The sequence below is a fragment of the Oncorhynchus mykiss genome, unplaced genomic scaffold (genome assembly GCF_013265735.2).
Source record: "Oncorhynchus mykiss isolate Arlee unplaced genomic scaffold, USDA_OmykA_1.1 un_scaffold_254, whole genome shotgun sequence".
Lineage (NCBI taxonomy): Eukaryota > Metazoa > Chordata > Actinopteri > Salmoniformes > Salmonidae > Oncorhynchus > Oncorhynchus mykiss.
The window spans coordinates 285,937-312,960 of NW_023493711.1; the positions used below are offsets into that span (position 1 = coordinate 285,937).

General features: G+C 48.8%; 1 protein-coding gene across 1 annotated transcript in view; it reads right to left on the minus strand.

Moving 5' to 3' along the window:
• LOC110514817 (partitioning defective 3 homolog B) overlaps positions 1–27,024 on the minus strand; it is a gene marked incomplete at its 5' end in the record, with an annotated part of 172,813 nt that overhangs the window by 125,567 nt on the left and 20,222 nt on the right. The window contains one exon of the mRNA XM_036973474.1: positions 24,465–24,755. Within this exon, the coding sequence (XP_036829369.1) occupies positions 24,465–24,755 (291 nt within the window). The remainder of the gene's footprint in view (positions 1–24,464; positions 24,756–27,024) is intronic.

Sequence of the window (27,024 nt, forward strand, 5' to 3'; positions counted from 1 at the left end):
GGGTCTATCCATCTCCCTGAATAGAAGGCATGGGGTCTATCCAGCTCCCTGAATAGAAGGCATGGGGTCTATCCACCGCCCTGAATAGAAGGCATGGGGTCTAGCCAGCTCCCTGAATAGAAGGCATGGGGTCGATCCATCTCCCTGAATAGAAGGCATGGGGTCTATCCATCTCCCCGAATAGAAGGAATGGGGTCTATCCATCTCCCTGAATAGAAGGCATGGGGTCTATCCAGCTCCCTGAATAGAAGGCATGGGGTCTATCCATCTCCCTGATTAGAAGGCATGGGGTCTATCCATCTCCCTGAATAGAAGGCATGGGGTCTATCCATCTCCCTGAATAGAAGGCATGGGGTCTATCCATCTCCCTGAATAGAAGGCATGGGGTCTATCCAGCTCCCTGAATAGAAGGCATGGGGTCTATCCATCTCCCTGAATAGAAGGCATGGGGTCTATCCATCTCCCTGAATAGAAGGCATGGGGTCTATCCATCTCCCTGAATAGAAGGCATGGGGTCTATCCATCTCCCCGAATAGAAGGCATGGGGTCTATCCATCTCCCTGAATAGAAGGCATGGGGTCTATCCATCTCCCTGAATAGAAGGCATGCGGTCTATCCATCTCCATGAATAGAAAGCATGGGGTCTATCCATCTCCCTGAATAGAAGGCATGGGGTCTATCCATCTCCCCGAATAGAAGGCATGGGGTCTATCCATCTCCCTGAATAGAAGGCATGGGGTCTATCCAACTCCCTGAACAGAAGGTATGGGGTCTATCCATCTCCATGAATAGAAGGCATGGGGTCTATCCAGCTCCCTGAATAGAAGGTATGGGGTCTATCCATCTCCCTGAATAGAAGGCATGGGGTCTATCCAGCTCCCTGAATAGAAGGCATGGGGTCTATCCATCTCCCTGAATAGAAGGCATGGGGTCTATCCAGCTCCCTGAATAGAAGGCATGGGGTCTATCCATCGCCCTGAATAGAAGGCATGGGGTCTATCCATCTCCCTGAATAGAAGGCATGGGGTCGATCCATCTCCCTGAATAGAAGGCATGGGGTCTATCCATCTCCCCGAATAGAAGGAATGGGGTCTATCCATCTCCCTGAATAGAAGGCATGGGGTATATCCAGCTCCCTGAATAGAAGGCATGGGGTCTATCCATCTCCCTGATTAGAAGGCATGGGGTCTATCCATCTCCCTGAATAGAAGGCATGGGGTCTATCCATCTCCCTGAATAGAAGGCATGGGGTCTATCCATCTCCCTGAATAGAAGGCATGGGGTCTATCCAGCTCCCTGAATAGAAGGCATGGGGTCTATCCATCTCCCTGAATAGAAGGCATGGGGTCTATCCATCTCCCTGAATAGAAGGCATGGGGTCTATCCATCTCCCTGAATAGAAGGCATGGGGTCTATCCATCTCCCCGAATAGAAGGCATGGGGTCTATCCATCTCCCTGAATAGAAGGCATGGGGTCTATCCATCTCCCTGAATAGAAGGCATGCGGTCTATCCATCTCCCTGAATAGAAGGCATGGGGTCTATCCATCTCCCTGAATAGAAGACATGGGGTCTATCCATCTCCCTGAATAGAAGGCATGGGGTCTATCCAGTTCCCTGAATAGAAGGCATGGGGTCTATCCAGCTCCCTGAATAGAAGGCATGGGGTCTATCCAGCTCCCTGAATAGAAGGCATGGGGTCTATCCATCTCCCTGAATAGAAGGCATGGGGTCTATCCAGCTCCCTGAATAGAAGGCATGGGGTCTATCCATCTCCCTGAATAGAAGGCATGGGGTCTATCCAGCTCCCTGAATAGAAGGCATGCGGTCTATACATCTCCCTGAATAGAAGGCATGGGGTCTATCCATCTCCCTGAATAGAAGGCATGGGGTCTATCCATCTCCCCGAATAGAAGGCATGGGGTCTATCCATCTCCCTGAATAGAAGGCATGGGGTCTATCCAACTCCCTGAACAGAAGGTATGGGGTATATCCATCTCCATGAATAGAAGGCATGGGGTCTATCCAGCTCCCTGAATAGAAGGTATGGGGTCTATCCATCTCCCTGAATAGAAGGCATGGGGTCTATCCAGCTCCCTGAATAGAAGGCATGGGGTCTATCCATCTCCCTGAATAGAAGGCATGGGGTCTATCCAGCTCCCTGAATAGAAGGCATGGGGTCTATCCATCGCCCTGAATAGAAGGCATGGGGTCTATCCAGCTCCCTGAATAGAAGGCATGGGGTCGATCCATCTCCCTGAATAGAAGGCATGGGGTCTATCCATCTCCCCGAATAGAAGGAATGGGGTCTATCCATCTCCCTGAATAGAAGGCATGGGGTCTATCCAGCTCCCTGAATAGAAGGCATGGGGTCTATCCATCTCCCTGAATAGAAGGCATGGGGTCTATCCATCTCCCTGAATAGAAGGCATGGGGTCTATCCATCTCCCCGAATAGAAGGCATGGGGTCTATCCATCTCCCCGAATAGAAGGCATGGGGTCTATCCATCTCCCTGAATAGAAGGCATGCGGTCTATCCATCTCCCTGAATAGAAGGCATGGGGTCTATCCATCTCCCTGAATAGAAGACATGGGGTCTATCCATCTCCCTGAATAGAAGGCATGGGGTCTATCCAGTTCCCTGAATAGAAGGCATGGGGTCTATCCAGCTCCCTGAATAGAAGGCATGGGGTCTATCCATCTCCCTGAATAGAAGGCATGGGGTCTATCCATCTCCCTGAATAGAAGGCATGGGGTCTATCCAGCTCCCTGAATAGAAGGCATGGGGTCTATCCATCTCCCTGAATAGAAGGCATGGGGTCTATCCAGCTCCCTGAATAGAAGGCATGCGGTCTATACATCTCCCTGAATAGAAGGCATGGGGTCTATCCATCTCCCTGAATAGAAGGCGTGGGGTCTATCCATCTCCATGAATAGAAAGCATGGGGTCTATCCATCTCCCTGAATAGAAGGCATGGGGTCTATCCATCTCCCCGAATAGAAGGCATGGGGTCTATCCATCTCCCTGAATAGAAGGCATGGGGTCTATCCATCTCCCTGAATAGAAGGCATGGGGTCTATCCAGTTCCCTGAATAGAAGGCATGGGGTCTATCCAGCTCCCTGAATAGAAGGCATGGGGTCTATCCAGCTCCCTGAATAGAAGGCATGGGGTCTATCCATCTCCCTGAATAGAAGGCATGGGGTCTATCCAGCTCCCTGAATAGAAGGCATGGGGTCTATCCATCTCCCTGAATAGAAGGCATGGGGTCTATCCAGCTCCCTGAATAGAAGGCATGCGGTCTATACATCTCCCTGAATAGAAGGCATGGGGTCTATCCATCTCCCTGAATAGAAGGCATGGGGTCTATCCATCTCCCCGAATAGAAGGCATGGGGTCTATCCATCTCCCTGAATAGAAGGCATGGGGTCTATCCAACTCCCTGAACAGAAGGTATGGGGTATATCCATCTCCATGAATAGAAGGCATGGGGTCTATCCAGCTCCCTGAATAGAAGGTATGGGGTCTATCCATCTCCCTGAATAGAAGGCATGGGGTCTATCCAGCTCCCTGAATAGAAGGCATGGGGTCTATCCATCTCCCTGAATAGAAGGCATGGGGTCTATCCAGCTCCCTGAATAGAAGGCATGGGGTCTATCCATCGCCCTGAATAGAAGGCATGGGGTCTATCCAGCTCCCTGAATAGAAGGCATGGGGTCGATCCATCTCCCTGAATAGAAGGCATGGGGTCTATCCATCTCCCCGAATAGAAGGAATGGGGTCTATCCATCTCCCTGAATAGAAGGCATGGGGTCTATCCAGCTCCCTGAATAGAAGGCATGGGGTCTATCCATCTCCCTGAATAGAAGGCATGGGGTCTATCCATCTCCCTGAATAGAAGGCATGGGGTCTATCCATCTCCCCGAATAGAAGGCATGGGGTCTATCCATCTCCCTGAATAGAAGGCATGGGGTCTATCCATCTCCCTGAATAGAAGGCATGCGGTCTATCCATCTCCCTGAATAGAAGGCATGGGGTCTATCCATCTCCCTGAATAGAAGACATGGGGTCTATCCATCTCCCTGAATAGAAGGCATGGGGTCTATCCAGTTCCCTGAATAGAAGGCATGGGGTCTATCCAGCTCCCTGAATAGAAGGCATGGGGTCTATCCATCTCCCTGAATAGAAGGCATGGGGTCTATCCATCTCCCTGAATAGAAGGCATGGGGTCTATCCAGCTCCCTGAATAGAAGGCATGGGGTCTATCCATCTCCCTGAATAGAAGGCATGGGGTCTATCCAGCTCCCTGAATAGAAGGCATGCGGTCTATACATCTCCCTGAATAGAAGGCATGGGGTCTATCCATCTCCCTGAATAGAAGGCGTGGGGTCTATCCATCTCCATGAATAGAAAGCATGGGGTCTATCCATCTCCCTGAATAGAAGGCATGGGGTCTATCCATCTCCCCGAATAGAAGGCATGGGGTCTATCCATCTCCCTGAATAGAAGGCATGGGGTCTATCCATCTCCCTGAATAGAAGGCATGGGGTCTATCCAGCTCCCTGAATAGAAGGCATGGGGTCTATCCATCTCCCTGAATAGAAGGCATGGGGTCTATCCAGCTCCCTGAATAGAAGGCATGGGGTCTATCCATCGCCCTGAATAGAAGGCATGGGGTCTATCCAGCTCCCTGAATAGAAGGCATGGGGTCGATCCATCTCCCTGAATAGAAGGCATGGGGTCTATCCATCTCCCCGAATAGAAGGAATGGGGTCTATCCATCTCCCTGAATAGAAGGCATGGGGTCTATCCAGCTCCCTGAATAGAAGGCATGGGGTCTATCCATCTCCCTGATTAGAAGGCATGGGGTCTATCCATCTCCCTGAATAGAAGGCATGGGGTCTATCCATCTCCCTGAATAGAAGGCATGGGGTCTATCCATCTCCCTGAATAGAAGGCATGGGGTCTATCCAGCTCCCTGAATAGAAGGCATGGGGTCGATCCATCTCCCTGAATAGAAGGCATGGGGTCTATCCATCTCCCCGAATAGAAGGAATGGGGTCTATCCATCTCCCTGAATAGAAGGCATGGGGTCTATCCATCTCCCTGAATAGAAGGCATGGGGTCTATCCATCTCCCTGAATAGAAGGCATGGGGTCTATCCAGCTCCCTGAATAGAAGGCATGGGGTCTATCCATCTCCCTGAATAGAAGGCATGGGGTCTATCCATCTCCCTGAATAGAAGGCATGGGGTCTATCCATCTCCCTGAATAGAAGGCATGGGGTCTATCCATCTCCCCGAATAGAAGGCATGGGGTCTATCCATCTCCCTGAATAGAAGGCATGGGGTCTATCCATCTCCCTGAATAGAAGGCATGGGGTCTATCCATCTCCCTGAATAGAAGGCATGGGGTCTATCCAGTTCCCTGAATAGAAGGCATGGGGTCTATCCAGCTCCCTGAATAGAAGGCATGGGGTCTATCCATCTCCCTGAATAGAAGGCATGGGGTCTATCCATCTCCCTGAATAGAAGGCATGGGGTCTATCCATCTCCCTGAATAGAAGGCGTGGGGTCTATCCATCTCCATGAATAGAAAGCATGGGGTCTATCCATCTCCCTGAATAGAAGGCATGGGGTCTATCCATCTCCCCGAATAGAAGGCATGGGGTCTATCCATCTCCCTGAATAGAAGGCATGGGGTCTATCCAGCTCCCTGAACAGAAGGTATGGGGTCTATCCATCTCCCTGAATAGAAGGCATGGGGTCTATCCAGCTCCCTGAATAGAAGGTATGGGGTCTATCCATCTCCCTGAATAGAAGGCATGGGGTCTATCCAGCTCCCTGAATAGAAGGCATGGGGTCTATCCATCTCCCTGAATAGAAGGCATGGGGTCTATCCAGCTCCCTGAATAGAAGGCATGGGGTCTATCCATCTCCCTGAATAGAAGGCATGGGGTCTATCCATCTCCCTGAATAGAAGGCATGGGGTCTATCCAGCTCCCTGAATAGAAGGTATGGGGTCTATCCATCTCCCTGAATAGAAGGCATGGGGTCTATCCATCTCCCTGAATAGAAGGCATGGGGTCTATCCAACTCCCTGAATAGAAGGCATGGGGTCTATCCACCTCCCTGAATAGAAGGCTCCCTGAATAGAAGGCATGGGGTCTATCCAGCTCCCTGAATAGAAGGCATGGGGTCTATCCATCTCCCTGAATAGAAGGCATGCGGTCTATCCATCTCCCTGAATAGAAGGCATGGGGTCTATCCATCTCCCTGAATAGAAGGCATGCGGTCTATCCATCTCCCTGAATAGAAGGCATGGGGTCTATCCATCTCCCTGAATAGAAGACATGGGGTCTATCCATCTCCCTGAATAGAAGGCATGGGGTCTATCCAGTTCCCTGAATAGAAGGCATGGGGTCTATCCAGCTCCCTGAATAGAAGGCATGGGGTCTATCCATCTCCCTGAATAGAAGGCATGGGGTCTATCCATCTCCCTGAATAGAAGGCATGGGGTCTATCCATCTCCCTGAATAGAAGGCGTGGGGTCTATCCATCTCCATGAATAGAAAGCATGGGGTCTATCCATCTCCCTGAATAGAAGGCATGGGGTCTATCCATCTCCCCGAATAGAAGGCATGGGGTCTATCCATCTCCCTGAATAGAAGGCATGGGGTCTATCCAGCTCCCTGAACAGAAGGTATGGGGTCTATCCATCTCCCTGAATAGAAGGCATGGGGTCTATCCAGCTCCCTGAATAGAAGGTATGGGGTCTATCCATCTCCCTGAATAGAAGGCATGGGGTCTATCCAGCTCCCTGAATAGAAGGCATGGGGTCTATCCATCTCCCTGAATAGAAGGCATGGGGTCTATCCAGCTCCCTGAATAGAAGGCATGGGGTCTATCCATCTCCCTGAATAGAAGGCATGGGGTCTATCCATCTCCCTGAATAGAAGGCATGGGGTCTATCCAGCTCCCTGAATAGAAGGTATGGGGTCTATCCATCTCCCTGAATAGAAGGCATGGGGTCTATCCATCTCCCTGAATAGAAGGCATGGGGTCTATCCAACTCCCTGAATAGAAGGCATGGGGTCTATCCACCTCCCTGAATAGAAGGCTCCCTGAATAGAAGGCATGGGGTCTATCCAGCTCCCTGAATAGAAGGCATGGGGTCTATCCATCTCCCTGAATAGAAGGAATGGGGTCTATCCAGCTCCCTGAATAAAAGGCATGGGGTGTATCCATCTCCCTGAATAGAAGGCATGGGGTCTATCCAGCTTCCTGAATAGAAGGTATTGGGTCTATCCATCTCCCTGAATAGAAGGCATGGGGTCTTTCCATCTCCCTGAATAGAAGGCATGGGGTCTATACATCTCCCTGAATAGAAGGCATGGGGTCTATCCATCTCCCTGAATAGAAGGCATGGGGTCTATCCATCTCCCTGAATAGAAGGCATGGGGTCTATCCAGCTCCCTGAATAGAAGGTATGGGGTCTATCCATCTCCCTGAATAGAAGGCATGGGGTCTATCCATCTCCCTGAATAGAAGGCATGGGGTCTATCCATCTCCCTGAATAGAAGGCATGGGGTCTATCCATCTCCCTGAATAGAAGGCATGGGGTCTATCCATCTCCCTGAATAGAAGGCATGGGGTATATCCATCTCCCTGAATAGAAGGCATGGGGTCTATCTATCTCCCTGAATAGAAGGCATGGGGTCTATCCATCTCCCTGAATAGAAGGCATGGGGTATATCCATCTCCCTGAATAGAAGGCATGGGGTCTATCCATCTCCCTGAATAGAAGGCATGGGGTCTATCCATCTCCCTGAATAGAAGGCATGGGGTCTATCCATCTCCCTGAATAGAGGGCATGGGGTCTATCCAGCTTCCTGAATAGAAGGTATTGGGTCTATCCATCTCCCTGAATAGAAGGCATGGGGTCTTTCCATCTCCCTGAATAGAAGGCATGGGGTCTATACATCTCCCTGAATAGAAGGCATGGGGTCTATCCATCTCCCTGAATAGAAGGCATGGGGTCTATCCATCTCCCTGAATAGAAGGCATTGGGTCTATCCAGCTCCCTGAATAGAAGGTATGGGGTCTATCCATCTCCCTGAATAGAAGGCATGGGGTCTATCCATCTCCCTGAATAGAAGGCATGGGGTCTATCCATCTCCCTGAATAGAAGGCATGGGGTCTATCCATCTCCCTGAATAGAAGGCATGGGGTCTATCCATCTCCCTGAATAGAAGGCATGGGGTATATCCATCTCCCTGAATAGAAGGCATGGGGTCTATCTATCTCCCTGAATAGAAGGCATGGGGTCTATCCATCTCCCTGAATAGAAGGCATGGGGTATATCCATCTCCCTGAATAGAAGGCATGGGGTCTATCCATCTCCCTGAATAGAAGGCATGGGGTCTATCCATCTCCCTGAATAGAAGGCATGGGGTCTATCCATCTCCCTGAATAGAGGGCATGGGGTCTATCCATCTCCCTGAATAGAAGGCATGGGGTCTATCCATCTCCCTGAATAGAAGGCATGGGATCTATCCATTTCTCTCTCCCTACAAACCCCTGTTCATACAACCCCTTCTACTTCATACGGCAGGGTAGCTTAGTGGTTAGAGTGTAGGGGCGGCAGGTAGCCTAGTGGTTAGAGTGTAGGGGCGGCAGGTAGCCTAGTGGTTAGAGTGTAGGGGCGGCAGGTAGCCTAGTGGTTAGAGTGTAGGGGCGGTAGGTAGCCTAGTGGTTAGAGTGTAGGGGCGGCAGGTAGCCTAGTGGTTAGAGTGTAGGGGCGGGAGGTAGCCTAGTGGTTAGAGTGTAGGGTCGGCAGGTAGCCTAGTGGTTAGAGTGTAGGGGCGGCAGGTAGCCTAGTGGTTAGAGTGTAGGGGCGGCAGGTAGCCTAGTGGTTAGAGTGTAGGGGCGGCAGGTAGCCTAGTGGTTAGAGTGTAGGGGCGGCAGGTAGCCTAGTGGTTAGAGTGTAGAGGCGGCAGGGTAGTCTAGTGGTTAGAGTGTAGAGGCGGCAGGGTAGCCTAGTGGTTAGAGTGTAGAGGCCGCAGGGTAGTCTAGTGGTTAGAGTGTAGAGGCGGCAGTGTAGTCTAGTGGTTAGAGTGTAGAGGCGGCAGGGTAGTCTAGTGGTTAGAGTGTAGAGGCGGCAGGGTAGCCTAGTGTTTAGAGTGTAGAGGCGGCAGGGTAGCCTAGTGGTTAGAGCGTTGGACTAGGAACCGGAAGGTTGCAAGTTCAAATCCCCGAGCTGTCGTTCTGCCCCTGAACAGGCAGTTAACCTTCTGTTCCTAGGCCGTCATTGTAAATTCTACTTCAAACAACCCCTTCTACTTCATACAACCCCTTCTACTTCATACAACCCCTTCTACTTCAATCAACCCCTTCTAACTCATACAACCCCTTCTACTTCATACAACCCCTTCTACTTCATACATCTACTTCATACAACCCCTTCTACTTCAAACAACCCCTTCTACTTCATACAACCCCTTCTACTTCATACAACCCCTTCTACTTCATACATCTACTTCATACAACCCCTTCTACTTCAAACAACCCCTTCTACTTCATACAACCCCTTCTACTTCATACAACCCCTTCTACTTCATACATCTACTTCATACAACCCCTTCTACTTCAAACAACCCCTTCTACTTCAAACAACCCCTTCTACTTCATACATCTACTTCATACAACCCCTTCTACTTCAATCAACCCCTTCTACTTCATACAACCCCTTCTACTTCATACAACCCCTTCTACTTCATACAACCCCTTCTACTTCATACAACCCCTTCTACTTCATACATCTACTTCATACAACCCCTTCTACTTCAAACAACCCCTTCTACTTCAAACAACCCCTTCTACTTCATACATCTACTTCATACAACCCCTTCTACTTCAATCAACCCCTTCTACTTCATACAACCCCTTCTACTTCAAACAACCCCTTCTACTTCATACAACCCCTTCTACTTCATACATCTACTTCATACAACCCCTTCTACTTCATACAACCCCTTCTACTTCAAACAACCCCTTCTACTTCATACAACCCCTTCTACTTCATACAACCCCTTCTACTTCATACAACCCCTTCTACTTCATACAACCCCTTCTACTTCAAACAACCCCTTCTACTTCATACAACCCCTTCTACTTCATACAACCCCTTCTACTTCAATCAACCCCTTCTACCTCATACAACCCCTTCTACTTCATACAACCCCTTCTACTTCATACATCTACTTCATACAACCCCTTCTACTTCATACATCTACTTCACACAACCCCTTCTACTTCAAACAACCCCTTCTACTTCATACAACCCCTTCTACTTCATACATCTACTTCACACAACCCCTTCTACTTCAAACAACCCCTTCTACTTCATACAACCCCTTCTACTTCATACATCTACTTCATACAACCCCTTCTACTTCAATCAACCCTTTCTACTTCATACAACCCCTTCTACTTCATACAACCCCTTCTACTTCAGATGCCCTGTTTGTGGTAGGTGGACTTGATTCAGATGCCCTGTTTGTGGTAGGTGGACTTGATTCAGATGCCCTGTTTGTGGTAGGTGGACTTGATTCAGATGCCCTGTTTGTGGTAGGTGGACTTGATTCAGATGCCCTGCACACTGAGTAATTAAAGTGTTCCCATTTTAAACCATTTCATGTGTCTAAAGGTACAAACTCCTCCTACCCAGCGGTCACGGAGAGCAAATCAAGTGCGCCTGTAGACTTACCACTGGCCAATCAGATAGCTCAGATCACCCGTGTGTCTGCAGCTTCCACGAGCCCACAGCAAAGTGGATAGTTAAACTCTACTGTTTGAGATTTAAAAACGCCTAAAAAACCCATGACTAGAGAGAGACTGTCAACGAATACAGTTAAGAGCTGCTGTTGTTATGACTGAGTTCATGTTTAAAGATTTTATTCAGCACCTTTACAAGCCATAAACCACCTCTCTGTATCCACTGGCGTTGTTTACTAACGGCTTGTGTCTTTCTAATATCAACGATTACTTCGCTGGATCGTACGAGTAACAACATGAATTGGTGCACGAGGCAGAAATCATGCAGTGTGACTTGAACTTGGCCATCAGCCGGATGACCGCCCCCCCCCCCCCCCCCCCCCCCCCCCCCCCTTTATGGTCAGTCAGCTGATGGAGGAAGAGCTGAGGGAGGAAGAACTGAGGGAGGAAGAGCTGAGAGAGGAAGAGCTGAGGGAGGAAGAGCTGAGAGAGGAAGAGCTGAGGGAGGAAGAGCTGAGAGAGGAAGAGCTGAGGGAGGAAGAACTGAGGGAGGAAGAGCTGAGAGAGGAAGAGCTGAGGGAGGAAGAACTGAGGGAGGAAGAGCTGAGAGAGGAAGAGCTGAGGGAGGAAGAACTGAGGGAGGAAGAACTGAGGGAGGAAGAACTGAGGGAGGAAGAGCTGAGGGAGGAATAACTGAAGGAGGAAGAGCTGGGGGAGGAAGAACTGAGGGAGGAAGAGCTGAGGGAGGAAGAGCTGAGGGAGGAAGAACTGAGGGAGGAAGAGCTGAGGGAGGAAGAGCTGAGGGAGAAGGAGCTGAGGGAGGAAGAGCTGAGGGAGGAAGAGCTGAGCTGCCTGTATCTGATGGTCAGTCTCAGCAGAGGGAGGGAGTGTGAGAAAGAGAGCAGCGGAGAGAGGTTGCCTCTCACCCTCCCTCCCTCCGCTGAGACTGACCATCAGATACAGGCAGCTCAGCCCTTCCTCCCTCCCTCCGCTGAGACTGACCATCAGACACAGGCAGCTCAGCTCTTCCTCCCTCCCTCCGCTGAGACTGACCATCAGATACAGGCAGCTCAGCTCTTCCTCCCTCCCTCCGCTGAGACTGACCATCAGATACAGGCACCATCCAGTTCAGTAAAATACAATAAAAGGCTAATTGATTTAATCTGTACCTCACAAGTAATAGAACACATGATTTATTACCAGGCGTGATCATATACATGACGTTTTAAATATCATTGTAAAATGGTCTGAGAAGATCAACATTGACAGGGCAACTAGCCAATATGGTAATGTAATGAGCCCGTATCCTACTGCACAAACCTCATTGCAAAATAACTGTTTTAAATTGGTGGGTGCTGAGGTTTACGTTTCTTTTTAAAGTCATCGTTTTATATTTTATTATTCTGAGCGGTTTGAAACAAAAGGAGAGGAATCAATCTGCAGGAACTGCACCTCTTATAGGAACAATAGGAGAGGAGGGGGGGATCAATCTGCAGGAACTGCACCTCTTATAGAAACAATAGGAGAGGAGGGGGGGAATCAATCTGCAGGAACTGCACCTCTTATAGGAACAATAGGAGAGGAGGGGGGGAATCAATCTGCAGGAACTGCACCTCTTATAGGAACAATAGGAGAGGAGGGGGGGAATCAAACTGCAGGAACTGCACCTCTTATAGAAACAATAGGAGAGGAGGGGGGGGATCAATCTGCAGGAACTGCACCTCTTATAGGAACAATAGGAGAGGAGGGGGGGAATCAATCTGCAGGAACTGCACCTCTTATAGGAACAATAGGAGAGGAGGGGGGAAATCAATCTGCAGGAACTGCACCTCTTATAGGAACAATAGGAGAGGAGGGGGGGAATCAATCTGCAGGAACTGCACCTCTTATAGGAACAATAGGAGAGGAGGGGGGAATCAATCTGCAGGAACTGCACCTCTTATAGGAACAATAGGAGAGGAGGGGGGGATCAATCTGCAGGAACTGCACCTCTTATAGGAACAATAGGAGAGGGGGGGGGATCAATCTGCAGGAACTGCACCTCTTATAGGAACAATAGGAGAGGAGGGGGGGAATCAATCTGCAGGAACTGCACCTCCTATAGGAACAATAGGAGAGGAGGGGGGGAATCAATCTGCAGGAACTGCACCTCTTATAGGAACAATAGGAGAGGAGGGGGGAATCAATCTGCAGGAACTGCACCTCTTATAGGAACAATAGGAGAGGAGGGGGGGATCAATCTGCAGGAACTGCACCTCTTATAGGAACAATAGGAGAGGAGGGGGGGATCAATCTGCAGGAACTGCACCTCTTATAGGAACAATAGGAGAGGAGGGGGGAATCAATCTGCAGGAACTGCACCTCTTATAGAAACAATAGGAGAGGAGGGGGGGAATCAATCTGCAGGAACTGCACCTCTTATAGGAACAATAGGAGAGGAGGGGGGGAATCAATCTGCAGGAACTGCACCTCTTATAGGAACAATAGGATAGGGGGGGGGGTCAATCCGCAGGAACTACACCTCTTATAGGAACAATAGGAGAGGAGGGGGGGAATCAATCGGCAGGAACTGCACCTCTTATAGAAACAATAGGAGAGGAGGGGGGAATCAATCTGCAGGAACTGCACCTCTTATAGGAACAATAGGAGAGGAGGGGGGGAATCAATCGGCAGGAACTGCACCTCTTATAGAAACAATAGGAGAGGAGGGGGGAATCAATCTGCAGGAACTGCACCTCTTATAGGAACAATAGGAGAGGAGGGGGGAATCAATCTGCAGGAACTGCACCTCTTATAGGAACAATAGGAGAGGAGGGGGGAATCAATCTGCAGGAACTGCACCTCTTATAGGAACAATAGGAGAGGAGGGGGGGAATCAATCGGCAGGAACTGCACCTCTTATAGGAACAATAGGAGAGGAGGGGGGGAATCAATCTGCAGGAACTGCACCTCTTATAGAAACAATAGGAGAGGAGGGGGGGAATCAATCTGCAGGAACATCTCTCTATCCCACATCTCTCTATTCCACATCTCTCCTTTCCACATCTCTTCATTCCACATCTCTCTATTCCACATCTCTCCATCCCACATCTCTCCATCCCACATCTCTCCATCCCACATCTCTCCATCCCACATCTCTTCATTCCACATCTCTCTATTCCACATCTCTCTATTCCACATCTCTCTATTCCACATCTCTTCATTCCACATCTCTCCATCCCACATCTCTCTATTCCACATCTCTTGTTCTCTCCAGAAAGCTTTAATTGTGCTTCTTAGCTAAATGGAAAAGACTGCCCACTCAGTTCATCTAGAATGGCAACTATGTGTTGAATACCAATCTGACCTATTTAAACCAGTTCTCATTGAACCAGCTGTACAGTACTCTTTTTAACCCCTAACCCTTAACCCCTAATCCTTAACCATTAACCCTTAATCCTACTCACACAAACACAATGTCTCTCAGACCTGTTGCTAAGCTACAAGATGCAGCTATAGAGAATTTACCACCAAATGAGAGATTCAAGTGTATGTTCAAGTGTGTGTGTGTGTGTGTGTGTGCAAGTGCGAGTGTGTGTGTGTGTGTGTGTTTGTGTATGTGTGTGTGTGTGTGCTCACATGTCCTTTACAGTATGTGCACTGTATTGTCAATGAGGTTTGAAGAAGTTCCTGAGCAGATATGAGAGGCGTAAATCCTAAAGAATGAAAAGAGAATGAAAGAGAACGGAGGGGGGAGACAACAGAGAAATAAGCTATTGAAAGAGAAGAGAGGAAGTTCAATGAAACGAAGAGAGGAAGTTCAATGAAAGGAAGGGCCGAGCGAGTACCACTTGAACGCAGCTCCAAATGAGTCCTGGATGAATCAGGCTCACAGTCTCCGGAACCTCTCCTCCTCTCCCCTCCATCCCTCCCTCTCCTCCTCTCCCTTCCATCCCTCCCTCTCCACGTCTCCCCTCCCTCCCTCCCTCTCTTCCTCCGTTCTCTCTTCCCTGTCCTCTCCCTCCCTCCCTCCCTCCCGTTCTCTCTTCCCTGTCCTCTCCCTCCCTCGCTCCCTCCCTCCCTCCCTCCCGTTCTCTCTTCCCTGTAATCTCCCTCCCTCCCTCCCTCCCTCCCGTTCTCTCTTCCCTGTCCTCTACCTCGCTCCCTCCAATTCTCTCTTCCCTGTCCTCTACCTCCCTCCCTCCCTCCCTCCCGTTCTCTCTTCCCTGTACTCTCCCTCCCTCCCTCCCTCCCGTTCTCCCTCCCTCCGTCCCTCCCTCCCTCTCTCCCTCCGTTCTCTCTTCCCTGTCCTCTCCCTCCCTCCCTCCCTCCTGTTCTCTCTTCCCTGTCCTCTCCCTCCCTCCCTCCCTCCCTCCCTCCCGTTCTCTCTTCCATGTCCCCTCCCTCCCTCCCTCCCTCCCTCCCTCCCTCCCTCCCTCCTTCCCGTTCTCTCTTCCCTGTCCCCTCCCTACCTCCGTCCCTCCCTCCCTCCCTCCCTCCGTTCTCTCTTCCCTGTCCTCTCCCTCCCGTTCTCTCTTCCCTGTTCTCTACCTCCCTCCCTCCCGTTCTCTCTTCCCTGTCCTCTGTCCTCTCTCTCCCTCCCTCCCTCCCTCCCGTTCTCTCTTCCCTGTCCTCTACCTCCCTCCCTCCCTCCCGTTCTCTCTTCCCTGTCCTCTACCTCCCTCCCTCCTGTTCTCTATTCCCTGTCCTCTGTCCTCTACCTCCCTCCCTCCTGTTCTCTCTTCCCTGTCCTCTACCTCCCTCCCTCCCTCCCGTTCTCTCTTCCCTGTCCTCTACCACCCTCCCGTTCTCTCTTCCCTGTCCTCTACCTCCCTCCCTCCCTCCTTCCCTCCCTCCCTCCCTCCCGTTCTCTCTTCCCTCCCTCCCTCTCTTCCCTGTCCTCTACCTCCCTCCCTCCCTCCAGTTCTCTCTTCCCTGTCCTCTACCTCCCTCCCTCCCTCCCGTTCTCTATTCCCTGTCCTCTACCTCCCTCCCTCAATCCCTCCCGTTCTCTCTTCCCTGTCCTCTACCTCCCTCCCTCCCGTTCTCTCTTCCCTCCCTCCCTCCCTCCCTCCCTCCCTCCCTCCCTCCCTACCTCCCTCCCTCTCTTGCCTGTCCTCTACCTCCCTCCCTCCCTCCCGTTCTCTCTTCCCTGTCCTCTACCTACCTCCCTCCCTCCCTCCGTTCTGTATCTTCCTGTTACATGGTCGACATTCCCCTCCAGTGTATAAGGTCCTCCTCAGTTTTGCTCTAATTACCTAGAGCAGGGAGGTGTGTGTGTGTATGTGTGTGTGTGTGTGTGTGTGTGTGTGTGTGTGTGTGGTTGCTGCCTAAAAGAAGGGCCTGTAGGATGTAGGAACACTTATAAGGAGCATCTTCTGAAAGCTCTGGCATTCCGCCTGTTTTCCTGCCTGCTTACCTTTCTCCCTCCCTCCCTCCCTGCATGTCTATCTGTCTGTCTCTCTGCCTCCCTCCCTCCCTCCCTCTCCCCCACCCTCCCTCCCTGCCTAGCTCCCCTCCCTTACTCTCCCTCCCACCCTCCCTCCCTGCCTAGCTCCTCCCCCTCACTCTCCCTGCCTAGCTCCTCCCCCTTACTCTCCCTCCCTCCCTCCCTGCCACCCTCCCTCCCTGCCTAGCTCCTCCCCCTTACTCTCCCTCCCTCCCTCCCTTACTCTCCCTGCCTCCCTTCCTCCCTCCCTCCTACTGCCTGGCGTAGCAGCAGTCATTAAGCAGAATGGTTGATTCATTAAGAGGAAAACCACTCCTCTGCACTCCGCTCTCCGCTCTCCGCTCTCTGCTCTCTGCTCTGCTCACCCAACCAACACTAAAAGCTTTCCTCCACCATCTATTGATTTCTAGAATGATTTGGAGGATGGCAAAACCACTGGTTTGTAGAGCAGCGAGGAGGGGAAATGTGAGAGAGAGGACAGTGAGGACTAGGAGACATGAACAAGGTTGTTGTTCCCTGTTCTGTGTCTTTCTCTTCTCCCCTCTCCCCAGCCCACCCCTCTGTCTCCTCCCCTCTCCCCAGCCCACCCCTCTGTCTCCTCCCCTCTCCCCAGCCCACCCCTCTGTCTCCTCCCTTCTCCACATAATCTCTCTCTCCCCTCTCCCCAGCCCACCCCACTGTCTCCTCCCCTCTCCCCAGCCCACCCCTCTGTCTCCTCCCCTCTCCCCAGCCCACCCCACTGTCTCCTCCCCTCTCCCCAGCCCACCCCTCTGTCTCCTCCCCTCTCCCCAGCCCACCCCACTGTCTCCTCCCCTCTCCCCAGCCCACCCCTCTGTCTCCTCCCTTCTCCACAGCCTCTCTCTCTCCTCCCCTGTCCCCAGCCTCTCTCTCTCTCTCTCCTCCCCTATCCCTAGCCTCTCTATCCTCTCTCCACAGCCTTTTTATCTCTCCTCCTTTCTCCCCAGCCTCTCTCTCTCCTCCCCTGTCCCTAGCCTCTCTCTCTCCTCCCCTGTCCCTAGCCTCTCTCGCTCTCCTCCCCTGTCCCTAGCCTCTCTCTCTCCTCCACTATACCTAGCCTCTCTCTCATCTCCTTTCTCCCCAACCTCTCTCTCTCCTCCCCTGTCCCCAGCCTCTCTCTCTCTCTCTCCTCCCCTATCCCTAGCCTCTCTATCCTCTCTCCACAGCCTTTTTATCTCTCCTCCTTTCTCCCCAGCCTCTCTCTCTCCTCCCCTGTCCCTAGCCTCTCTCTCTCCTCCCCTGTCCCTAGCCTCTCTCTCCTCCCCTGTCCCTAGCCTCTCTCTCTCCTCCAATTTACCTAGCCTCTTTCTCTTCTCCTCTCTCCACAGCCTCTCTCTCTCCTCCCGTATACCTAGCCTCTCTCTCTCCTCCCATATACCTAGCCTCTCTCTCTCCTCCCCTGTCCCTAGCCTCTCTCTCTCCTCCCCTGTCCCTAGCCTCTCTCTCTCCTCCCCTGTCCCTAGCCTCTCTCTCTCTCCTCCCCTGTCCCTAGCCTCTATCTCCTCCCCTGTCCCTAGCCTCTCTCTCTTCTCCTCTCTCCACAGCCTCTCTCTCTCTCCTCCCTTCTCCACAGCCCTGGATACCGTGGTGTTTAATTGGTCAGGAGAGCCCTGGAGAACCGTGGTTGTTATAGTAACCTTTAGAGTAGAATAGTGTTGAGGGTACTGGGAGAGACTGGCACCCTATTCCCTATATAGTGTACCAGGGCTCTGGACAATAGTAGTTCACTATATAGGGGATAGGGTGCCATTTAGGAAAAAGACTGGGTCTTCTTCAGCTGTACTGCAGTGCCATGGGCCTGGGTCGAGACATCCGCCGTGGGGACCTCAATAACCCTCTCCTCCACCTCAATTACCCTCTCCTCCACCTCAATGACCCTCTTCTCCACCTCAATGACCCTCGCCTCCACCTCAATGACCCTCGCCTCCACCTCAATGTCCCTCGCCTCCACCTCAATGACCCTCTCCTCCACCTCAATGACCCTCTCCTCCACCTCAATGACCCTCTCCTCCACCTCAATGACCCTCTCCTCCACCTCAATGACCCTCTCCTCCACCTCAATGACCCTCTCCACCACCTCAATGATCCTCTCCTCCACCTCAATGACCCTCCCCTCCACCTCAATGACCCTCTCCCCCACCTCAATGACCCTCTCCTCCACCTCAATGACCCTCTCCTCCACCTCAATGACCCTCTCCTCCACCTCAATGACCCTCTCCTCCACCTCAATGACCCTCTCCTCCACCTCAATGACCCTCTCCTCCACCTCAATGACCCTCGCCTCCACCTCAATGACCCTCTCCTCCACCTCAATGACCCTCGCCTCCACCTCAATGACCCTCTCCTCCACCTCAATGACCCTCTCCTCCACCTCAATGACCCTCTCCTCCACCTCAATGACTCTCTCCTCCACCTCAATGACCCTCTCCTCCACCTCAATGATCCTCTCCTCCACCTCAATGACCCTCTGCACCACCTCAATGACCCTCTCCTCCACCTCAATGACCCTCTCCTCCACCTCAATGACCCTCTCCTCCACCTCAATGACCCTCTCCTCCACCTCAATGATCCTCTCCTCCACCTCAATGACCCTCTGCACCACCTCAATGACCCGCTCCTCCACCTCAATGACCCTCTCCTCCACCTCAATGACCCTCTCCTCCACCTCAATGACCCTCTGCACCACCTCAATGACCCTCTCCTCCACCTCAATGACCCTCTCCTCCACCTCAATGACCCTCTCCTCCACCTCAATGACCCTCTCCTCCACCTCATTGACCCTCTCCTCCACCTCAATGACCCTCTCCTCCACCTCAATGACCCTCTCCTCCACCTCAATGACCCTCTCCTCCACCTCAATGACCCTTTCCTCCACCTCAATGACCTCTCCTCCAACTTAGGAGCCCCACATTTAAACCAGGTTTATAATTCTGAAACCATCTATAAACTGATGTCTTTAAACCAGGTTTATAGTTATGAAACCATCTATAAACTGAACCTTTAAACCAGGTTTATAATTCTGAAACCATCTATAAATTAACCTTTAAACCCCACAAGGTGTCATGTATTTATATATTCTGTAAATCAATGACTACCACATTCCCATGACACACATTTCAACTGCTTCGATTACAGCCATGACCTACAGTACACACTATGATAATGATCTACACTATGGTAATGACCTGCAGTACACACTATGATAATGATCTACACTATGGTAATGGCCTACAGTACACACTATGATAATGATCTACACTATGGTAATGACCTGCAGTACACACTATGATAATGATCTACACTATGGTAATGACCTGCAGTACACACTACGATAATGATCTACACTATGGTAATGACCTACAGTACACACTACGATAATGATCTACACTATGGTAATGACCTACAGTACACACTACGATAATGATCTACACTATGGTAATGACCTACAGTACACACTACGATAATGATCTACACAATGGTAATGACCTACAGTACACACTATGATAATGATATACACTATGGTAATCATCTACATTACACACTCTGATAATGATATACAATACCCACTATGATAATGATCTACAGTATACACTATGATAAAGATATACAGTACACACTATGGTCATGAGCTACACTATGATAATGATATACATTACACACTATGATAATGATCTACAGTACACACTGTGATAATGATCTACACTATGAGAATTATCTACATTACACACTATGGTCATGATCTACACTATGATAATGATATACAGTACACACTATGATAATGATCTACAGTACACACGGTGATAATGATCTACACTACACACTATGGAAATGATCCACACTATGATAATGCTCTACATTACACACTCTGATATTATATACAGTACACATTATGATAATGATCTACATTACACACTACGATAATGCTATACAGTACACACTATGAAAATGATCTACATTACACACTATGATAATGATCTACAGTACACACTATGATATTGATCTACAGTACACACTATGATAATGATCTACAGTACACACTATGATAATGATCTCCAGTACACACTATGATAATGATCTACAGTGCACATTGCGATACCGATCTACAACACACACTATGATAATGATCTACATTACACACTATGATAATGATCTACAGTACACACTATGATATTGATCTACAGTACACACTATGATAATGATCTACAGTACACACTATGATAATGATCTCCAGTACACACTATGATAATGATCTACAGTGCACATTGCGATACCGATCTACAACACACACTATGATAATGATCTACATTACACACTATGATAATGATCTACAGTACACACTATGATAATGATCTCCAGTACACACTATGATAATGATCTACAGTGCACATTGCGATACCGATCTACAACACACACTATGATAATGATCTACAGTACACACTATGATAATGATCTACAGTACATACTATGATGATGATCTACAGTACACAGTACGATAATGATCTACATTACACACTATGATAATGATATACAGTACACACCATGGTAATGATCTACAACACACACTATGATAATGATATACATTAAACACCACGATAATGATCTAAAGTGCACACTAGGATTATGATATACAGTACACCCTATGATAATGATCTACAGTACACACTATGATAATGATCTACGTTACACATTATGGTAATGATCTACACTACACACTATGGTAATGATCTACAACACACACTATGATAATGATCTACATTACACACTATGGTAATGATCTACATTACAAACTATGATAATGATCTACAGTACACACTATGCAAATGGTATACATTACACACTATGATAATGGTATATGATTGGTCATGACTGATATATATGATTGGTCAAGACCATGGATCAATGATTGATGATTGGTTAAGACCACAGGTATTTATTACAGTATTCCCTTTCTGATAACGTGCCCCAGCGTAAGACATCTGATAATGTGCCCCAGAGTAACACATCTGATAATGTGCCTAAGAGTAAGACATCTGATAATGTGTCCCAGAGTAAGACATGTGATAATGTGCCCCAGAGTAAGCCATCTGATAATGTGTCCCAGAGTAAGACATATGATAATGTGTCCCAGAGTAAGACATCTGATAATGTGCCCCAGAGTAAGACATCTGATAATGTGTCCCAGAGTAAGACATGTGATAATGTGCCCCAGAGTAAGACATGTGATAATGTGTCCCAGAGTAAGACATCTGATAATGTGCCCCAGAGTAAGACATCTGATAATGTGTCCCAGAGTAAGACATCTGATAACGTGTCCCAGAGTAAGACATCTGATAACGTGCCCCAGAGTAAGACATGTGATAATGTGTCCAGATTAAGACATCTGGTAATGTGCCCCAGAGTAAGACATCTGATAATGTGCCACAGAGTAAGACATGTGATAATGTGTCCCAGAGTAAGACATGTGATAGTGTCCCAGAGTAAGACATCTGATAATGTGTCCCAGAGTAAGACATCTGATAATGTGCCCCAGAGAAAGACATCTGATAACGTGTCCCAGAGTAAGACATCTGATAATGTGCCCCAGAGTAAGACATATGATAATGTGCCCCAGAGTAAGACATCTGATAATGTGTCCCATAGTAAGACATCTGATAATGTGTCCCAGAGTAAGACATCTGATAAAGTGTCCCAGAGTAAGACATCTGAAGTAACGTTTCCTCTTCAGAGGTAGCTAGCTAGAGATGTTATCTCTTGGTATGAGCATCTCCATTCTGGATCAGCTGGGAAGTTAGAGGCCGGCATTGTTGGAGCTGAAGAACTTCATTGAACCATGTGCATGTGACCAATAAACAAATCTAATTTAAAATATGAGCCATGTTGCGAGGAGAGGTTATGTATGGTGGTTGGATAGGTTGGATAGGTTGGATAGGTTGGATAGGTTGGATAGGTTGGACAGGTTGGATAGGTTGGATAGGTTGGATAGGTTGGATAGGTTGGACAGGTTGGACAGGTTGGATAGGTTGGATAGGTTGGATAGGTTGGACAGGTTGGACAGGTTGGATAGGTTGGACAGGTTGGATAGGTTGGACAGGTTGGATAGGTTGGATAGGTTGGATAGGTTGGACAGGTTGGATAGGTTGGATAGGTTGGATAGGTTGGACAGGTTGGACAGGTTGGACAGGTTGGATAGGTTGGACAGGTTGGATAGGTTGGATAGGTTGGACAGGTTGGATAGGTTGGATAGGTTGGACAGGTTGGATAGGTTGGACAGGTTGGATAGGTTGGATAGGTTGGACAGGTTGGATAGGTTGGATAGGTTGGACAGGTTGGATAGGTTGGATAGGTTGGACAGGTTGGATAGGTTGGACAGGTTGGATAGGTTGGATAGGTTGGACAGGTTGGATAGGTTGGATAGGTTGGACAGGTTGGATAGGTTGGATAGGTTGGATAGGTTGGATAGGTTGGACAGGTTGGATAGGTTGGACAGGTTGGATAGGTTGGATAGGTTGGACAGGTTGGACAGGGTATTGTAAAAGGTTGGGTGTAGCTGTATGATTAAAAACGAGTGGTGAAAAGTCATTAATGGGGGAGGGGGGGGGCTGTAATGTAGAAAGACAAATAGAGACATATCTCTCTCTCTCTCCCTTTCCCCCTGTGTTTCTCTCCCTTTCCCCCTGTCTCTCTCCCTTTCCCCCTGTCTCTCTCCCTTTCCCCCTGTCTCTCTCTCCATTTCCCCGTCTCTCTCTCCCTTTCCCCCTGTCTCTCTCTCCCTTTCCCCCTGTCTCTCTCTCCCTTTCCCCCTGTGTCTCTCTCCCTTTCCCCTTGTCTCTCTCTCCCTTTCCCCCTGTCTCTCTCCCTTTCCCCCTGTCTCTCTCCCTTTCCCCCTGTCTCTCTCCCTTTCCCCCTGTCTCTCTCTCCATTTCCCCCTGTCTCTCTCTCCCTTTCCCCCTGTCTCTCTCTCCCTTTCCCCCTGTCTCTCTCCCTTTCCCCTTGTCTCTCTCCCTTTCCCCCTGTCTCTCTCCCTTTCCCCCTGTCTCTCTCCCTTTCCCCCTGTCTCTCTCCCTTTCCCCCTGTCTCTCTCTCCCTTTCCCCCTGTCTCTCTCTCCCTTTCCCCCTGTCTCTCTCTCCCTTTCCCCCTGTCTCTCTCTCCCTTTCCCCTGTCTCTCTCTCCCGTTCCCCCTGTCTCTCTCTCCCTTTCCCCCTGTCTCTCTCTCCCTTTCCCCCTGTCTCTCTCTCCCTTTCCCCCTGTCTCTCTCTCCCTTTCCCACTGTCTCTCTCCCTTTCCCACTGTCTCTCTCCCTTTCAGGGTCATCCTATACGCGTCTCAGGGTCATCTATATCCCTGTATCAGTCTCAGGGTCATCTATATCCCTGTATCAGTCTCAGGGTCATCTATATCCCTGTATCAGTCTCAGGGTCATCTATATCCCTGTATCAGTCACAGGGTCATCTATATCCCTGTATCAGTCTCAGGGTCATCTATATCCCTGTATCAGTCTCAGGGTCATCTATATCCCTGTATCAGTCACAGGGTCATCTATATCCCTGTATCAGTCTCAGGGTCATCTATATCCCTGTATCAGTCTCAGGGTCTTCTATATCCCTGTATCAGTCTCAGGGTCATCCTATATCCCTGTATCAGTCTCAGGGTCATCCTGTATCCCTGTATCAGTCTCAGGGTCATCCTGTCTCCCTGTATCAGTCTCAGGGTTATCCTATATCCCTGTATCAGTCTCAGGGTCATCCTATATCCCTGTATCTGTCTCACGGTCATCCTATATCCCTGTATCTGTCTCGCGGTCATCCTATATCCCTGTATCAGTCTCAGGGTCATCCTATATCCCTGTATCAGTCTCAGGGTCATCCTATATCCCTGTATCAGTCTCACGGTCATCCTATATCCCTGTATCAGTCTCAGGGTCATCCTATATCCCTGTATCTGTCTCACGGTCATCCTATATCCCTGTATCTGTCTCACGGTCATCCTATATCCCTGTATCCGTCTCAGGTTCATCCTAGATCCATGTATTAGTCTCAGGTCATCCTATATTCCTTGCATTTTCATGTCATTTTGCGACCAACTGTTGCATGCCTAGCTAGCTGCTTAAGTTAGATGATCAGTCTGTCAAGAGACTAGAGGAAAGTAGCCTGGGTGCCAGTCTGTTTTGGTAAGAGAACAGGCACCCAGGCTAAGAGGAAAGATTGATTATGTCAAATACACTACAGTAGGCGGGTTCCTGTCTCACCTGTCGGCCATGGGCGGGGCTTGTCTCTGCTTGTTGACCTTGGCGTACAGCCCGTCCAGGGGGTCCTTATTGGATGGCTCGTTGCCGTGGGAGGGGCCTGGGCCGAGGCCGTGGGGTGGCGGGCGTTGGGGAGATGGGGTGCGGGTTCTGCTGTAGGGGGACTGACGCGGGGAGGAGTTGTCTCTGAAGTTGTTGATGCGTGCGTAGTTGGGGTCCATGTAATCATCCTCGACATCAGGTCCTTTTTCTCTGGCCTGACGCTCCCTCAGCTCCGCGTGCTTCGCCTCGATCCTGGAACAGATATGAATCAACAGGAGGAGTTACCTACAGTTACACACCTGTACTAACCTCTGGGACAGATCTGGATCAACAGGAGGAGTTACCTACAGTTACACACCTGTACTAACCTCTGGGACAGATCTGGATCAACAGGAGGAGTTACCTACAGTTACACACCTGTACTAACCTCTGGGACAGATCTGGATCAACAGGAGGAGTTACCTACAGTACACACCTGTACTAACCTCTGGGACAGATCTGGATCAACAGGAGGAGTTACCTACAGCTACACACCTGTACTAACCTCTGAGACAGATAGGTACACACCTGTACTAACCTCTGGGACAGATCTGGATCAACAGGAGGAGTTACCTACAGTACACACCTGTACTAACCTCTGGGACAGATCTGGATCAACAGGAGGAGTTACCTACAGCTACACACCTGTACTAACCTCTGAGACAGATAGGTACACACCTGTACTAACCTCTGGGACAGATCTGGATAGACAGGAGGAGTTACCTACAGTTACACACCTGTACTAACCTCTGAGACAGATAGGTACACACCTGTACTAACCTCTGGGACAGATCTGGATAGACAGGAGGAGTTACCTACAGTTACACACCTGTACTAACCTCTGGGACAGATCTGGATCAACAGGAGGAGTTACCTACAGTACACACCTGTACTAACCTCTGGGACAGATCTGGATCAACAGGAGGAGTTACCTACAGTATACACCTGTACTAACCTCTGGAGGCTATATACAGGGTATTACGGTACAGAGTCAATGTGGAGGCTATATACAGGGTGTTACGCTACAGAGTCAATGTGGAGGCTATATACAGGGGGTACCGGTACACCCTGTAATAAATCATAACCACCCTGTAATAAATAATAACCACCACCCTGTAATAAATCATAACCACCACCCTGTAATAAATCATAACCACCACCCTGTAATAAATCATAACCACCACCCTGTAATAAATCATAACCACCCTGTAATAAATAATAACCACCACCCTGTAATAAATAATAACCACCTCCCTGTAATAAATCATAACCACCACCCTGTAATAAATAATAACCACCACCCTGTAATAAATAATAACCACCACCCTGTAATAAATAATAACCACCACCCTGTAATAAATAATAACCACCACCCTGTAATAAATAATAACCACCACCCTGTAATAAATAATAACCACCTCCCTGTAATAAATAATAACCACCACCCTGTAATAAATAATAACCACCACCCTGTAATAAATAATAACCACCACCCTGTAATAAATAATAACCACCACCCTGTAATAAATCATAACCACCACCCTGTAATAAATCATAACCACCACCCTGTAATAAATCATAACCACCCTGTAATAAATAATAACCACCACCCTGTAATAAATAATAACCACCTCCCTGTAATAAATCATAACCACCACCCTGTAATAAATAATAACCACCACCCTGTAATAAATAATAACCACCACCCTGTAATAAATAATAACCACCACCCTGTAATAAATAATAACCACCACCCTGTAATAAATAATAACCACCACCCTGTAATAAATAATAACCACCACCCTGTAATAAATAATAACCACCACCCTGTAATAAATAATAACCACCACCCTGTAATAAATAATAACCACCACCCTGTAATAAATAATAACCACCTCCCTGTAATAAATCATAACCACCACCCTGTAATAAATAATAACCACCACCCTGTAATAAATAATAACCACCTCCCTGTAATAAATAATAACCACCACCCTGTAATAAATAATAACCACCACCCTGTAATAAATAATAACCACCACCCTGTAATAAATAATAACCACCACCCTGTAATAAATAATAACCACCACCCTGTAATAAATAATAACCACCACCCTGTAATAAATAATAACCACCTCCCTGTAATAAATAATAACCACCACCCTGTAATAAATAATAACCACCACACAAAGTTATCATTCAGTTTACAGGTAACAGAATAACACAATGTTTTCCCAGCAAACCAAAACTGGTTCTTTGCAAGTTCCCTGAACATCTGTAAGGTTGCGGCAAATGTTTTCAAGAAACAAAAACTGTACAGTAATTCTGATGATTATATGTTTGAATAAAACATTCACCGGATGTTGCAAGAACGTTCCCAGAACACATTTAGTCTGTTCTTTAAAAGGTTCCCAGAACACATATAGTCTGTTCTTTAAAACGTTCCCAGAACACATATAGTCTGTTCTTTAAAAGGTTCCCA